General features: G+C 48.1%; 1 protein-coding gene across 2 annotated transcripts; it reads right to left on the bottom strand.

Moving 5' to 3' along the window:
- Positions 1-168: 168 nt before the first annotated feature.
- CCDC68 (coiled-coil domain containing 68) lies at positions 169-12,034 on the bottom strand. Of its 2 annotated transcripts, none has more exons than XM_069774893.1 (10): positions 11,887-12,034; positions 7,706-7,848; positions 5,299-5,436; positions 4,640-4,765; positions 4,231-4,359; positions 3,063-3,145; positions 2,377-2,482; positions 1,449-1,532; positions 1,108-1,184; positions 169-576 (listed from the first exon to the last, which is right to left on the bottom strand). In XM_069774893.1, the coding sequence occupies exons 1-10, from the start codon at positions 11,903-11,905 to the stop codon at positions 513-515; spliced, it is 969 nt and encodes a 322-aa protein (XP_069630994.1). In that variant the 5' UTR covers positions 11,906-12,034; the 3' UTR covers positions 169-512. The 2 variants fall into 2 exon arrangements, with proteins under 2 accessions (XP_069630994.1, XP_069630995.1); XM_069774894.1 differs by having other exon boundaries at positions 5,299-5,433.
- Positions 12,035-14,686: the final 2,652 nt, after the last annotated feature.

The following is a 14,686-nucleotide window of genomic DNA, read 5'->3' as shown; positions in this document are numbered from 1 at the left end:
CACCATGACATCATGCTGTTACTATGCCTAAAACAAGCTGTGCCCCCCCAGGGTCCAACGCCAGAGGAGAGCTGAGTCCCCCTGAAAGGGCAGGGCCACTGCTCCACCTCCACCCTGTGCTCTGTCCATCCTACAACAGCAGTCAGGAAAGCGGCAACTGTAACAACATACCAGGTAGCCAAAGGTTTATTTTATAATCTTACCTAAACTGAGGGCAGTTGCAGAGCTTGTCTGGCAGTGCAGCACCCCCCCCAGGCATGGCCAGGGCTGTCTTTGCTGTCTGGACTGCGCAGGCATTCATGAGCTCACCACCCCTCATCAGCTCTCGCCTTGTTTCCAGGTTTATTCTTCCAAATGCAGCTCTTCAGCACTGCTTCTGCACCACCTTTTGTAGAGAGGCAGCATGTGCCGAAGGTGTTTTGGAGTAACAAAGAGGCCATAGGAGTTACAGGTCGCAACACGCAGGAAGAGTCCTTCTGGCAACAGTAGGAGACAAACATCCAGTCGTTCCTTTAGCTCTCTTGCTTCCTTAGCCTGGTGAGCATCAGGTAAGGGGATGCATAATCTCGCGGGGTGCTACAGAATGAAGCACAAGAAGGTAGAGATCACTCAGACACCCTCACCTGCCCAAGCCAGGCTTTAAACCCACCACAACCACATATGAAATAAATCAGAGGTTTATAACTATGGCCCTGAATATGGAGGAGCTGACTTACTTACACACCTGTCCTGCTGAGAGAGAAACCTGCGTCCAGATCTATTACAGCAAAGGACTGTATCCCCCAAGAAAGGCTCCTGTTTAATCTTGAACAGATGTACGAGCTTCTGCAGATGCACTTGGTTGCTGTCCTGAGCATGCCCCATTTGAGCTGTGGGGGAGTCAGGACTCAGGGTACCACAGTCACACCATCAGCTACTAAGTTTGTAGCAGAGCTTGCATTTTTCTCTCTTTTATAGAGAGGATGATCTCTGCAGGATGAAGTTCGGTTGCTCCCAGCAAGGCCTGAGTCAGCTCGCTCAAAAACCCTGTGGGGACACCAGAGGTAGCCTGCAAGAGCCCCAAGCTCAGCCATTCCCTTGCCCCACGGTACCTCCCAAGGTACTTACTCTGTCCAGACAGCTTTTGAAACTTTAGCCTTGGGCTGGCCAGACCAGAACTCCACTCTGTCTTTCAGTTCTTTGTTCTGCAAGGAAAAAATAAAATAAATCCCTCTCAGCATAATGTAGCAGATGAGACAAGCCTGGATGCCAGCTAGGACCTGCTGCTCCTCCAGAAAGGTGTGGGGGGGATTTTTTGTTTTTTAACCAAGTGAAAGATGCAGTGCAAAGAGATACCACCCTGACAGTGTCGTACTGATGCAAGCCCAGCAGTGTGAATGGCCCCCAGACCATAGCAAGCTACTTCTTTTGCTCTCTCCCTCCAATATATTTTTACTTTGTGACCTTACCTGTGCTTCCAGTGCAGACAGCTTCTCTGTCAGGTCTTCTATTTTTTTATCTTGGCTTCTGAGTTCATTGTTCAGTTCCTCTGCCTGAGAGTTAGGAAATAAAGTTTGTAAGAGATTTGAAACCTGAATACATTAAAAATATCTCTCTGTCAAACAAAACCACAGTTAAATGTCTCACTGTACCAGGGGAATTGCAGACTGTTCAAGTCCCTAGTCTTTTACCATAGAAAAACTCAAACTAATTGATTGACCAATATATAAAACAATTTCTCAACACACAGTGTCACATTTTCCTTGGGATAACAAGTATACTTCTCGTTGGCATATGTACAGAAACTTGATTACAAAAGCTAATTAGCACAGGGCCTCACCTTAGCTGGATGGGAAAAAGCAAGCCCGTGTTCTGTGAGGCAAGGGGAGTACAGCCAGAGTTCACACATACAACAGCAGTCAGTAAGTAAAACAGCTCACGTTGTAGCGTGACTTTGGGAAGCAGGCTGATCGCTTTGAATTTTGTTGCAGCCTTTCTAGGATGCCAGCCTGTTCACTTTGCTCATGGGAGCAGCTTTAGCAACTTCATGTGAAACAAGCTGCAGGGCAGGTGCCTCTGGCCAAGGATCCCCTGGTCAGACAGGTCCCCCTCAGGAGCATGGAGCCAGGTTCCCCCTGGGAACATTCTAGGATAACTTGGGGGTCTGCCTGAAATTGCTGACTCTGGCACAATAACCCCATTTTTAGGGATTTTTCCATCTTAACGAAATGCGTGTGGATGCCTGAACGTGGGGTGTGCAAAACAGGGCACAGCGTGACAAGCGAGCTGCTCATCCCCAGCACATACGCTTAAGGCAGGAGCCCCCATCCCAGTGTCTCCCGTTTCTTTTCCCGACCACTGAAGACCTGCCCAGTGGGACGCCCGCACCAGCCTGACCTCCTGTATCACGCTGCGCAGGCTGCGCTGCTGCGCCTGGATCACCCACTGCAGGTGGCAGATCTGCTCCCGCAGGGTGGAAATCTGCCGCTGGAGATCCAGGCACCTGTGGGCGAGAGCAGAGCACCCCAGCTTCAATCCCCAGGGATCGCTGACCCAGCCAGCTGCTTTCCCACCTCAGGGTCGGCTCAAGAGCTTGTTAGCAAGGATGTTCCTGAGGACGCCTGGCTGTAATTTATACAGAACTATACATCTAAAGGCTTCTTTACTGAGCCGAAGAAATCAAACCATAGTTTGAGACATATTTTGCCTGGTAGGACCACCCTTACTAGCTGTTGATAAGTAAATACATAAATAATGAAGGTTATCGCCTCACCTACCGCATGCACAATGTCACCAAAGCAACATCGACTTCAAGCGAGAATCAGGAAAGGGAAACAACTAATGCATGCAAAGTGGAAGGAAAAGTGCTAGGAATTCCAGTAGAATCAATATCCAAGAGCTGTAGGACATCAACATCTGTTTTGGTTTCTTCCAGCAATCACGGTAAATTGGGTTTTGAACCAGTTGCTTTCATCATGAATAATTTTACTACCAGAAGGAACCGGAGCAAGTGATTGTCTGGCACTCTACATGAAATAATCCCCCAGAAAGAAAGAAAAACACTATCACATGCATTTAATCACCGTTTGGCATCTTCATTCCTTGACATCATCTGTTGAAGCATCTTTTCAAGTGACATTTTCTTCTCTATCAGAGTTTTCTTTTCCTAAGGAAACAATTCAAGTTATATAAAACCTATATTATATATCCTGCCGTTTGATTAGCAAGAGAAGTTTGGCTGTACATTCAACGATTCTACTCGGTGTCTGAAAACAGGCAGAATTCACCAATAACCACGTACATCAGCCTCCTTCAACATCAGCTGGAGACACAAATCAGTCGGACCTCTCTGAATCGAATCCATAGGGGATGACTGTACCGATTTACCATGAGAAAAGTCCGAACTCTCTTAAAATAGCAGTTCTCTACTTAATTAGCAAAATCCTTAGGTCTTGTGAGAGTCCATGCTGAGCGGCCAGGGGATACTGCGTTACTGCTACGTCCACCTCTCAAAACCTTGTCCACACAGGGAAAAATGTAAACAAAACTGGTAACAAAACTCCTGGTATCAGAAAGATCACCTGCATGCGATGGGGACGGACATACATCCATTGACCCCATCGTTACAGTAATCCCAGGACAGGAAAAATTAGTTTTAGAATGGCACTTCTATAGGAGTAATTCCCACCACTACCGCGTGTGTACATCAGAAAAACGATGCACAGTGCCATCACTTCTTCCAACACCATTAACACCACCAAAGAAAATTCACAATACAGGAGAAGAAATTTTCTGCAGGTTTCTGTGCCAGCAGCCATCAGGTGGCTACAGCACTCATTTGCCTGCCCAGAATTTTGGGTGCTTACAGTGGTGTGTTCTGAGGGTTATAAGGAGCAGTTTTTAGTGCTAGGATGGCTACATTTTCATTTCAAATGCTAGAAGTACACCGATGGGGCAAGGTGAAAGAGTAACTATTCAGGAGTAGAAATCATTAATAGCTACAAATTAAGACTTCTCTCTGATGCTCTACAGTTTTTAAGCAAGTGCTAAATAACTAAGAGGGAGCTCAAATTGTACATTTTATTTATAGTTACAGCTAAAGGTCCTCAATTCAGTGTAATATGGCAGAAATCTTTTTAGTCCCAATTCCAACAGCTAATATGCTATTAACTCCTCTTTCCAAGCACTGGCACTGCCAGGGCAGGACTGCCGGTGCCAGGACAGACAGACACAAGAAGCCAGCGGACATACCTCCTCCATCCTTTGCACTTGCTTCTCCATCTCTGCGATGCAGGTACATTTTTCCCTGATGCCTTCAGCAAGGCGGCTGGTGGTTTTGGAGCTTTGCTGAAGCTTTTCTTCTTGTTGGAGATGGTAGGTCTGGGACCAAGAAGGGCATTAATGTTGGCGCGAGCACAGCGGATGGACAGGGATGGGGCTCGAGGAATTTTGAGCTAAGTGTACCGATGCAATTCCAAGAATCAGGAATAAAACCAAAATAATTTTTCTTTTTAATTTTCCTATTTAACTTCCCCACTGTGCTAGCAGAAGAGACTCAGTAGCTCCTAGGTCAAAGTTTGCAGCACAGAGAGCCAGAGCCCATGTAAATACTTTGACAGTGAACAGGATGGTCATGCCCACACAGGGGGGAGATTTGTACCTGTATTTGCTGCTTCTCCTTCTCATGGCTTTTTTTCAGTTCTTCCGACCGAGTCTGGTAATTCTCATACAGTTTCTGGGAGGCAGATCTGAGAGCCTGTACACCTGCTTCTCTCGTGGCTTCCAGCTAGAGAGAGTAATTGTGCGATACATATATACTGTGATGTTATAATCACATGCTGAAAAATAAGCCCTCTATACAAGATCAAATTTCAGTATTTACCCTTGTCAAAAAAAAAAAAAGGAAGGAATCCTAAACACCTGTGGGCAGTATCTGACAGGCTGTTTAGTTGCCAAATAAATGCAGATTTATTCAGTATTGAGCCATCCCCCCATGACAAACAAAGGATGACAGCTTAAAAGGAGAGATGCTTCCAACCGCTTGTAAATACATCTGCTGTCAACTACCAACAGAACTGACTGTGCTGTCTCACTAGCCACAAATGGGAAGTGTCCCCAGAAGCAGATTTTGACATGAATTTAATTGCCTGCTGGAAAGAAAGTTTGCAGCAGCCGGGAAAGCGAAGCAGAGTCTGCCCCTTCCTCAAAGGGAAGGCTCCGGCGCAGGAGGCACTGTGCTGCAGCCGCTGGGACCCAACTCTAACTGGACTGCAAGGCACACGTATTCACCTGAAACCTTAAAAAACAACCCAAACACACCTTGATCTTCAGCACTTGGTTTTCTCTGCTCACCAGCAGCAGCTGCTCTTCTGTTTCCTTCATTGTCCTCACAACAGGACCGCAGCTCCAGACACTGCTTTTTGACTCCGGTTTATTGTCCGACACTTGAGGAAACTGCTAAAGGAAACGCACATGGAAATTATTTTTAAAATAATAGAAAAAGAGCTTGAGCAATCAATCTGATTCTAAAAGACCTGGCTACTTACAAGCACCCCTCTCTGCTTGTTCAGCTCTCCAGAGCTTTACATTGGAAAGCATTTGCATGTTGATTCTGATAAATAGCTCTCTTCCACTCTCTACAGTGTTATTGCACAGGTATAAGATTAATTAGCTTGTACAATATTGCAGCATATGTTGCATTGTAGGCAAGGCTGCATAAATGCACATGAGTAAACGTTGTCCAACACTTCCCATTAAAGAACTATTTCTCACTCTAGCATATTTTAACTGCTCAGACACAACATTTCCAAATCTGTTTGCTTCCTAGGGGCTGCCTCTTTGCTCCAAACCACTTGCTTAAAGCGGTTTTCACTTGCTTAAACCACATTTCCCCCCCCACAGGTGTTCATGAATGTGTGCTCACTGCTTGCCTCCTGTCAGTTCTGAGAGCTGGTACAGGCAAGGAACACTACCTGCAATCGGTCAGATTTATGCCAGAACGTACTGGCATTTATACAGCCTTTCTTACGTTGTGCCAAGTTCATTTGTTAAAAATAAACTACTACAAACAAAGGGCAGTCTGTACTTTTTAAAGGGTTCAAACCATAAATCACTTTCTTTTCACTACAGAGGCTTTTCTTCAACCTCATTCCTTGCCTGAACAGAGAAAGGAGTAAGCACTTTTTAAAAAGAACTTTCTGTGATCGGTTATTTCTTAATTAGCCGTGTTTCAGCCCAGTGATCCTCCTCTCACTCACTCCACAGCACTCTCCTGGGCTCAGCTGGGATGCAGAAAAACTGCCTTTGCATATCATCATCACTGTGCTCTGCTGCTTAGAGCAAAGAAATAAGATATCAGATCTACTAGGCTGAGTCTCATTGCTCACAAGATCTCTCATGGGGGGAAGCATGTCCTACCCATTCAGGGTGGTATCAGCATCAAGCAAGGCACTGCTTCATATGACCTTTATGAGGTGGGAATATATTTGTTTTCTCAGTAATTGCTTCATATAAATGATTTGATGTTATGAGATGCTTAAGAATCCATCGCAAAATTTTCAAAGTTACAGCATTTATTCTGCAACTTCATAAATGTAATTACAAAGGGAATGAAGAAATCATATTTAACTTAAATCAAAAGTTTGAGGTCTTCTCTTGTGTCATTACACATGAGAGTTCATTAAATGCATTCATTAAACTCCATTCTTCCTGCATTTCCTCTGGCATTCAGGAAAGGAACGACTCAAGACTATTCCACACACCTCAAAAGTCCTGTTTTGAGCGCTGCGCTCTCGCTTTTGCTGCCTGACACCTCCAGGAACTGCCTGTCCCACAGGTCATCCTCCACCTCCTGAGATGCTGGTCCTCCAGGTACCCCAGACCAAATTTCTGCTTCGGATAAGGCTGCCCACTGCCTGCTCCAGAGCTTCCTCGTCTCTTCCAGGGACCGAGCCCAGCTGTACAACTCAGCTCAGCACTGATGCTGTATAGCAAACAGCTTCCAGTAAAAACATACAGGTATACTAGTACGTACCACCAGCACGATGTTCCAACTGTCTAGCGGGCTGAACGGCAACCTTAGATACATGTACTTTTTTTATGCATCATCTCTCACATCATTCTTACTGGTTTTAAGGTATAATGCATCCATCCCACACTTTCCAACTGCTTAGTCACTGTCTCTGCATGCAAAGTAAGCCAGGAGGCTCCAGCCACATGTGCGTTCATGCTCTTTTCCATCTTCCCACCTCAGTCATGCTACCGGACACCCTTTCCCTTCAGCTGCAAAGCTGAGCCCTCTCGCCGTGGACACGCTCGTCTCCACCGCAGCCCCCAGCCGTTCCCTAGTGCTGCTCTGCCGACCACGGCCGGGCTCCCGCATCCTTCTCCTCGCGTCTCCCAGCAAACAGCCCCAGCTCCGCCGCCGAAGAGCGGTGGCTTTGGGTGGGGACACTGCTGAGGTGTCTCTTGCAACAGTCCTAAACAAGGGGTGGAAAAACCTCACCAGTTTTAAAGTGGTTTAACCCAACCTAAGACAGTGTATGCTATAATTAAGTCACTACCGGGGAGTAAACAGTGTTTCTAGAACCGATGTGTAAACCAAAAGGTTCTCCAAGCGCGTGTCGCCATGCAGGTCAGAATTTTCCTCTTTCAGGAGCTATTAGTTTTGCTCACCATGTCTCCTGCTGAAGCAAAGAAAGGAACAGAACAACAACTTCAGAAATACCTTTTTCACATATTCAGCTTCCTCGGTGATTTGGGAACACGAGGATCCGTAAAGGACATACTTTCCCTCTGAGCCACGGTCTTCTTGTGTTATTTGCTCAGTGAGTAGCAGGGTAGTCATCACTATACGTGCATTTCTCTCTTCTGTACAAGCAAGAGAAAAGAGGGGCTTGTTTCATTACGCAAGGATGGAGAATAATTCCATTATTCCATCCCATTTAATTCCATTTCAGCTTAGGGACATGCTGGAGCCAAGCAGGCATTGCAAGCTTAAAGCACCAAACATTAAGAAGTACTTTATAAAAGAAAACGTAGACACCTGATTATTTTTTTTTTAATAGATGGGAAAAGAGATAAATTCACACATTATTTTCCCTGAAGATTGCAATGACTTTTTACTAGCAGCCTACACCCCAATCCTGTATTATTTCAGAAAACATACGGCCAGAGATCCCAGGCAGATAATCCACAAATAACTCGCACATGCATGCAATTTAACTAAGAACAAAACAAAACTTTTGCCATCCATCTGCAAAGTTTATAAACCAAACCCGATTATCCTGCGCACACTAACGCGCCGCCACCAGGGAATTCAGTCCACACTTGGCTCTGTGTTCCCAACAACTACGCCAGCGCGGAACTGGTTTTAATTGGGTTCAGGAAGATTAGCCCCGTCCTGCTTAGACATTACAAGCAGCACAAAGCTTCAATGATACCGGAATTCTCAGGGGAGGGAAAAAACCTACCTGGGGCGAATAGTTAGGAGACAAGAGATAAGGCTTTTTCTCGCGGGGAGAATAAAATCCCGAGCACCTTCGGCTGGGTTTGTGCTGTACAATGGTGACATCCAGTGTCAGCTGCGCTGCTCTGAAGTGAGCGTCTGGAGCTCAAGACGCCGGTTTCCAGCCCTGTCCCAGGTAGTTAGCGAGCTCCCAGGTGCACATCAGACAAGCTGATTTTTAACGAGCACATTTGAAGGGTCTGGAACCAATTAAGGTTAGCACAGAGGAATAATAAAGCCACTTAGAGAGCATGGAGGGCGTGGATGGGCTCACAGTGGAAGAGACAAAAAGCGGTTGCACTTTACGAAGCTTACAGATAGCTTACAATAATGTTTCATTTGAAAATGCATTTATTTTAAAAACACTTCAGTTCAAGGTCTCGGGGCTCCTGCCGTTTAGCTCAGTAACAGCAGTCCTGCCCGCACAGCACCGACGCTGCGGGCCGAACCCTGGCGTTCCCTGAGTCACCCCAACACACACTGTTGCAGGAAGATCACTCAGGCTAGCACATTTCTTCACTAGCTCATTTTCTAATAAAACATAATTAGGCAACTTGAAACATTTATTGCTGTGATGGAGGAGGAATGCCATTCCCACAGAGAGCCCCACAGAGCTGGTTTGCATAACTGCCCAGGTGGATCCACAGCAGCTCGCCCACACCAGAGACATCTCCATACACCATTGCCTCGTGTCCCAGGCAGACAACAACAGACAGCTAAATTAGAAATTAACTATAAATAAATGTAAAGAAATTTAACACGTGAGCTTTAAGCGCCCCAGGGCTACTACTTAGGACTCCAATTCTTAGGTGATTTACAAATTCAAAGAGCAATAAAATAAAAACTCTTATTGCTTTCCTTTCTACTCTTCTCCACCTTCTAAGAATCAGGAGCATCAGCAGCTGCCACATTCCCGGCCATCACCGAGCTGGTCTGTTCTGGACATGGGATAGAGGAGGAAAATCAGGTTGCACAAGGGCAATCTACCTTTCCTATCATAGCTTCTAATCAAATAGCAAAGAGGAGCTGGATATCCAGACACAACCCTCGAGGGCTTGAACCTCAAGCAAAAAAAAATTAAAAAAAAAAAATCACTCACTCCAAATGTTTTGCCCTGATTTCACCATGCCACAGTTTATCCAGGCTGGAAGATAAAGCACAAATCCCAGACACCTACAGCATGGAAGAGGTTTTTCACCAGTACAGAGAATGGTTCCCACCAATGCTACAAGGGGTTAAACAAAGTTTGTTCTCTCTTGCTGGCTGCTGTTTCCCCTCCTGCCTGCAATCTAGCAGCTACTGAGTCACCCAACACAAAGGCAACCCAGGATCAATTCTCCTTTCAGCCTGCCCTAATTCAGGCTGAAACCTCTGCTCGCTCCCAGGTGTAAGTCCTGGAATGGAAATGTTTTTCTGATCTGAAGCAGCTGAGCCCGGAGAAGCGGTACCAGGCACAGCTCCCTAACTTGACCCGAGGGTCCTGGGCTGGGAGGCAGAATTCCTTGCGAGGGTCCCCCTTCCCCAGCTGGACCTCAGTACTCCTCCGGCCACCTCTGTCCTGACACAGGGGGTGGCAGCAGGACCGTCACACCAAAAACTGCTTGAACCAGCCCAGAGCTCAGCACCCCCCACCCCAGGGGATGGTGCTCAGCGGGCGACCCTAAAACAGCCCATCGGGAGAACAGCGATGGGGGAAGTACGGCTGGCGGCACACAAACGCTCTCTCCACTTTGGAAGCAAGTGTAAAAAGAAGTGCCAAGTTCATCTATTATTCACAGGCTTTCCTTGCTAGAAGGCACAATTTAAGAGGCTTAGCGTTTGCAGAAAAATCCCACTGCCACCCTTTATAAACACTCACCTTTCGGTGACCTATCAAGCATGTGAGATTTGCTTTGCTAGGCCTGAGATTGTCAACACAGGTGTGACAAAGGCAGTAATATTCAAGTTATATTTTTATGACTATAAAAGCATGTGTCTGTGCTTTTGCTTACGATGGGTTGCTTGCTCTAAAGCTCACGCAAGAGAGAATCCAGGACACACCAAGCAGGAAAGCACCACCCTTGCTTATATAAGGAAGATCCCAAATTATTCAGAATGACATTATTTTGAGTAACATTTAATATAAAATACTGTTTATATTATTACACTCTCGGCCAGAAAGAGGTGCAGCTCTTTGGCCGCCTTAGCGATAGGTTTTGCCCAGGCCAAAAAGAGGGACAGAGCAAATGTGCCGCAGAGAACACGGATCCCCTGGGTGCGTGGGTGCGGGTGCCGCCGGCGTCTGAGCCCGCTGAACAGCGAGGCAGGGGACGGCAGGGCTTGTCCCAGCCAGGGCAGGCTGGCAGCTAAAGGGGACACCGGAGGATTTAAAGGGACCAAAGGCAGCTCACCTGCAACCGGGACAGCCGGGTATTTACCGTAAACCTCTTCTCAGGCTAGGTAATGGGACTAGCTATGGAATGAAGGTGGGGCTGGACCCCAGTCATTTGAACTGAAATTAATCCATTTAATTGCAATTATTGGGAATAGTCAGATAAAGTAATTCCGTGTCAGTCTCCAGCTAAGCGCTGTAACTCAAATGCAAGGTTTCTGCATTTTTTTTTTCCTGTGCCTGCTCCAGGAACAGCCAGGTAAATAAATACCACGCTTGTTCCACAGCTGAACAGGAGTTTATACAATATTCATTCACCTTTTAATGCTTGGTGCCTGGGCACATCCACAGAAAAGCAGTTATTTGTTACTGTTGTTCTCACAAGTGTTTGAGAAACAGTTTTTATGAATACATAAACATACAAGTAAACACGACCGCCTCTCCTCAGGCAGATGTACCTTTTTTATATTCTCCCACTGCACAAAAGCACTTCTGCTGACAACCGGGGGACAGGGAGAGGATCAGATAACCGGTGACTAACAGCACAACACACAATTAAGCGCAAGAAATCAGTGGGGACACTTTGCAAACAACCCACAGACTTTTGGCCACGAGACATTCGCTCATCCAGAAGGCATTAGCTACGCACAAGCCGTGAAGAATAATTCACTTTTGGCTTTAAGCAGACTCATTAACAAAGGCAGGGATACAGGAAAGAAAAAAAAAAAGCAAACAAACGGGTAGCAAGGTTATGCTTTATTAAAAGCATCTGGCGGTAGGCGTGAAAGGTACCTCCAGGGGGCTAGGCTTTGCCAGGGTTTGGCTCCTCGGGGTGTGCTAATTTGGGGCAAAGGCTGAAAAAGCACTTGCGGTCACCGGGAGCAAAGGAGTGGGAGACCCGGCAGCTCGCTCCCCGAAGTTTGGGGACGGGACCCGGCCCCTAACAGCCCCCAGCGGGGCCGGGGAAGGGAAAAGGGCTCTGGGGATGCCGCCGCCCCCCTCAGCCCCCCCAGCCGGAGCCAGGACTCACCTTTGGAGGCAGAGGACATGCTACCTGCCGCCGGCACCGCTCCCAAGCAGCCCCCTCCTCTTTTTTTTTTTTTCTTCTTCCTCCTCCTCCTCTTCTTCTTCTTCTTCTTCCGCCGCCCCCCCCCCCGCCCCGCACAGAGACCCGCGGCGGCCCCGCGGCTCGGCGGCCCCGCCCCACCACACCCCACCACGCCCCACTCGCCCCGCCCTCACCTGCGGGCTGGCCCCGCCCCCGCGGGTGCTCCCGGCCCCGAAGGCAAAGGCTGCGATAACGCCTGTGGGGTACGAGCTGCGCCGGGGGGGTGGTCTTCCTTCTCCATCTCCATCTCCTTCTCCATCTCCATCTCCATCTCCTTCTCCTTCTCCTTCTCCTTCTCCATCTCCTTCTCCATCTCCTTCTCCATCTCCATCTTCTTCTCCATCTTCTTCTCCATCTCCTTCTCCATCTCCATCTCCTTCTCCTTCTCCTTCTCCTTCTCCTTCTCCTTCTTCTCCTTCTCCATCTCCTTCTCCTTCTCCATCTCCCCGCTGTTCCCTTCCCTCCGCCCGTGGGGTACACGCCGTTGGGCCCCCGGGTGGCTCAGCCAGGGTCCCTGCGGCAGGGAGCCAGCCGCCAGCTTGGTGCTTGGGACACACCAGGGGGACATTGAATCAGAGAGTCGTTTAGGTTGGAAAAGATCTTTCAGGTCATTGAGTCCAACCGTCAACGTCATGCTGCCCAGTCCACAGTTAAAGCATGTCCCGAAGCACGAGCATGTTGCTGGAATGGGCTTTTACCTCTTGGATGTGTCATCAGACTTCTCTTCTTCTGCACGAGCAAAAATGGAAGGGGGAAAAGGCGATATCTAGAGATGTCCCACCCAGCTGGGATGATTAATGCTACCTCTTAGTACTAACGAGGGCAAGGAAAACTGGAGGGAAGAAAGTGAGAAAATATGGTAAATACAGATAAAAGCGAGATACAGAAAAGCAGGTTGAGACAAGGGGAGTCAAAAGAATCTCAGTAGACAGTCTTGAAGGAAAGAGGAACATATTGAAGAAGCAGGCTTTAAAGAAAAGTATTGATGGAAATGGAGCTGAGAAAGCCACAAACCTACTGGGAAACAGGCTAACGGGGGGAAGATAAAATGGGGAGACAAAAGTGTATAATAAACTCTTCTACAAACAGGAAAGTCTTGATCAGCAAGTCCGGTCCTCTAAGATCTATATCTGTCCCTAGCACATAACACCCATAAACATATCAGGTTGCACTCAGCTTTCTTTTTCCCGCAACATTTTGAATCTGAGGGTGCTTTTGCCCAGGGCGGGCAGGGGAGGCCCAGGTACTGCACACCCCTACGTGCCTTGCCATACATGCCCTGCTGTACGTGCCCTGCCGTACGTGCCCTGCCATACATTGCCCTGCTATACGTGCCCTGCTATATGTGCCCTGCCATACATGTCCTGCTGTACGTGCCTGTGTGGGCAGGGGAGCCGAACCCTCCCTCTGTGCACACACCGCAGCCCATTTCTGAGCGAAGTGGCTGCGATGCTCCCAGGTGGCCCGTGTGAGTCCTGTGTCTTAACAACAGGTTTGTGTTGGAGCGTAAGAGGATTTTCTTATTAATTAGGAATGGGGGGAAAAAAAATTGCAGCTCTTTTTTTCTTTCTACCTGGGACGTGCCGCCCCTTCCTTGCCTCCCCGCAGAAGCAAAGAGCCTCGAGGGCGAAGTCGGGCCCTGTTCCCAGCCCTGGCTGCGGAGCAAACACGGGAACGGCAGCGCCCGGCTCCAAGGTCGGCTCCCAGGGAGGGAAGGGCGAGCGGTGCCAGCCACCGGCCAGGTCCCTGCCTCACCTACCCGCTCCTGCCCTGCGCCGAGTTACCACCGACTCCTGGGCTGTTCCTTCCGCAGCAGTGGAAGCTCTTAAGTCTCGAAAACGGGGAGCCCAAGAGGTGGCTTTTCTTGTGATCTGACCAACTTAAATAGCTAAGGGTTGATGGTTAATCTTTAGCACATTCCTGGGACTAACAACCCTCTCAGCAGGCTCCAGCTGTTCTCTGCATCCCAGGAAGGCTCAATCCAGGGTGGTGATTGCCTTTGCATTTATTGCAAAGCGCAGCTTGATCTATCTTTGAAGCCACGTATAGAATTGCTTGCAAACTCCACTGCGTTTTGTCGCAGGAAATCTCTGAGGGTTTAAGATTTAGCACTTTGCAGCGTGATCGTGAGAGTGGACCATTGACGTAGGGTGATGTGGGGGTACCTCTTTTAATGGGGAAGACCGTTTGAGGTGATTTATGAGATATTGAATGAGCTGACCCCCCCAGGTGCCCGCACGGGGCCACGTCAGCGCTGCCGGCACAGCGGAGGTGTACTGCAGTACGGTCGAGATCCACCACGCAACAGTGGGCTCCTTGCAACTTGTCCTAAACCTCTGCATCAGCCCCTTGCTCCGGCACAGCAAAATTTGGCTAGGCGGTGTGTATTGCCGCCCCGGCACAAAAGACAGGCTGCGCCTCTCAATTTTTATTGCTAGGCAGTTAGGACTCGGGGACTAACCCGAGTCCTTAACCTGTGTAACACCCACGTGGCAGCGGAGGCTAACGAACCCTGGTAATTTAGGTTAGCCATTCAGTCTTGCCCTGGGATCATCGCTCCTCCTTGCTGCAGCATCCTGTTTTGCTGTTGCTGTTTTGATCCAGTTATTGCGATGCACGAAGGTCTTTATGGGATACGCAGCAAGCTCAGCATATGAATGGCAACTCTTTCAGCTCCTAGAGCTTTTTCAGTTAGGCAACCATTTCATGTTATTATTCAAAG

The sequence above is a fragment of the Haliaeetus albicilla genome, chromosome W, assembly GCF_947461875.1.
Source record: "Haliaeetus albicilla chromosome W, bHalAlb1.1, whole genome shotgun sequence".
NCBI lineage: Eukaryota > Metazoa > Chordata > Aves > Accipitriformes > Accipitridae > Haliaeetus > Haliaeetus albicilla.
This window is presented reverse-complemented; position numbering and strand designations above follow the sequence as displayed.

Excerpts from the sequence above, each read along its gene's own strand:
- CCDC68 (XM_069774893.1), bottom strand. Across the intron at positions 4,766-5,298 it reads ACCAAGTGCTGAAGATCAAG|CTGGAAGCCACGAGAGAAGC; the intron begins GTGTGTTTGGGT and ends TACTCTCTCTAG. Across the intron at positions 1,533-2,376 it reads TGCGCAGCGTGATACAGGAG|GCAGAGGAACTGAACAATGA; the intron begins GTCAGGCTGGTG and ends CCTAACTCTCAG.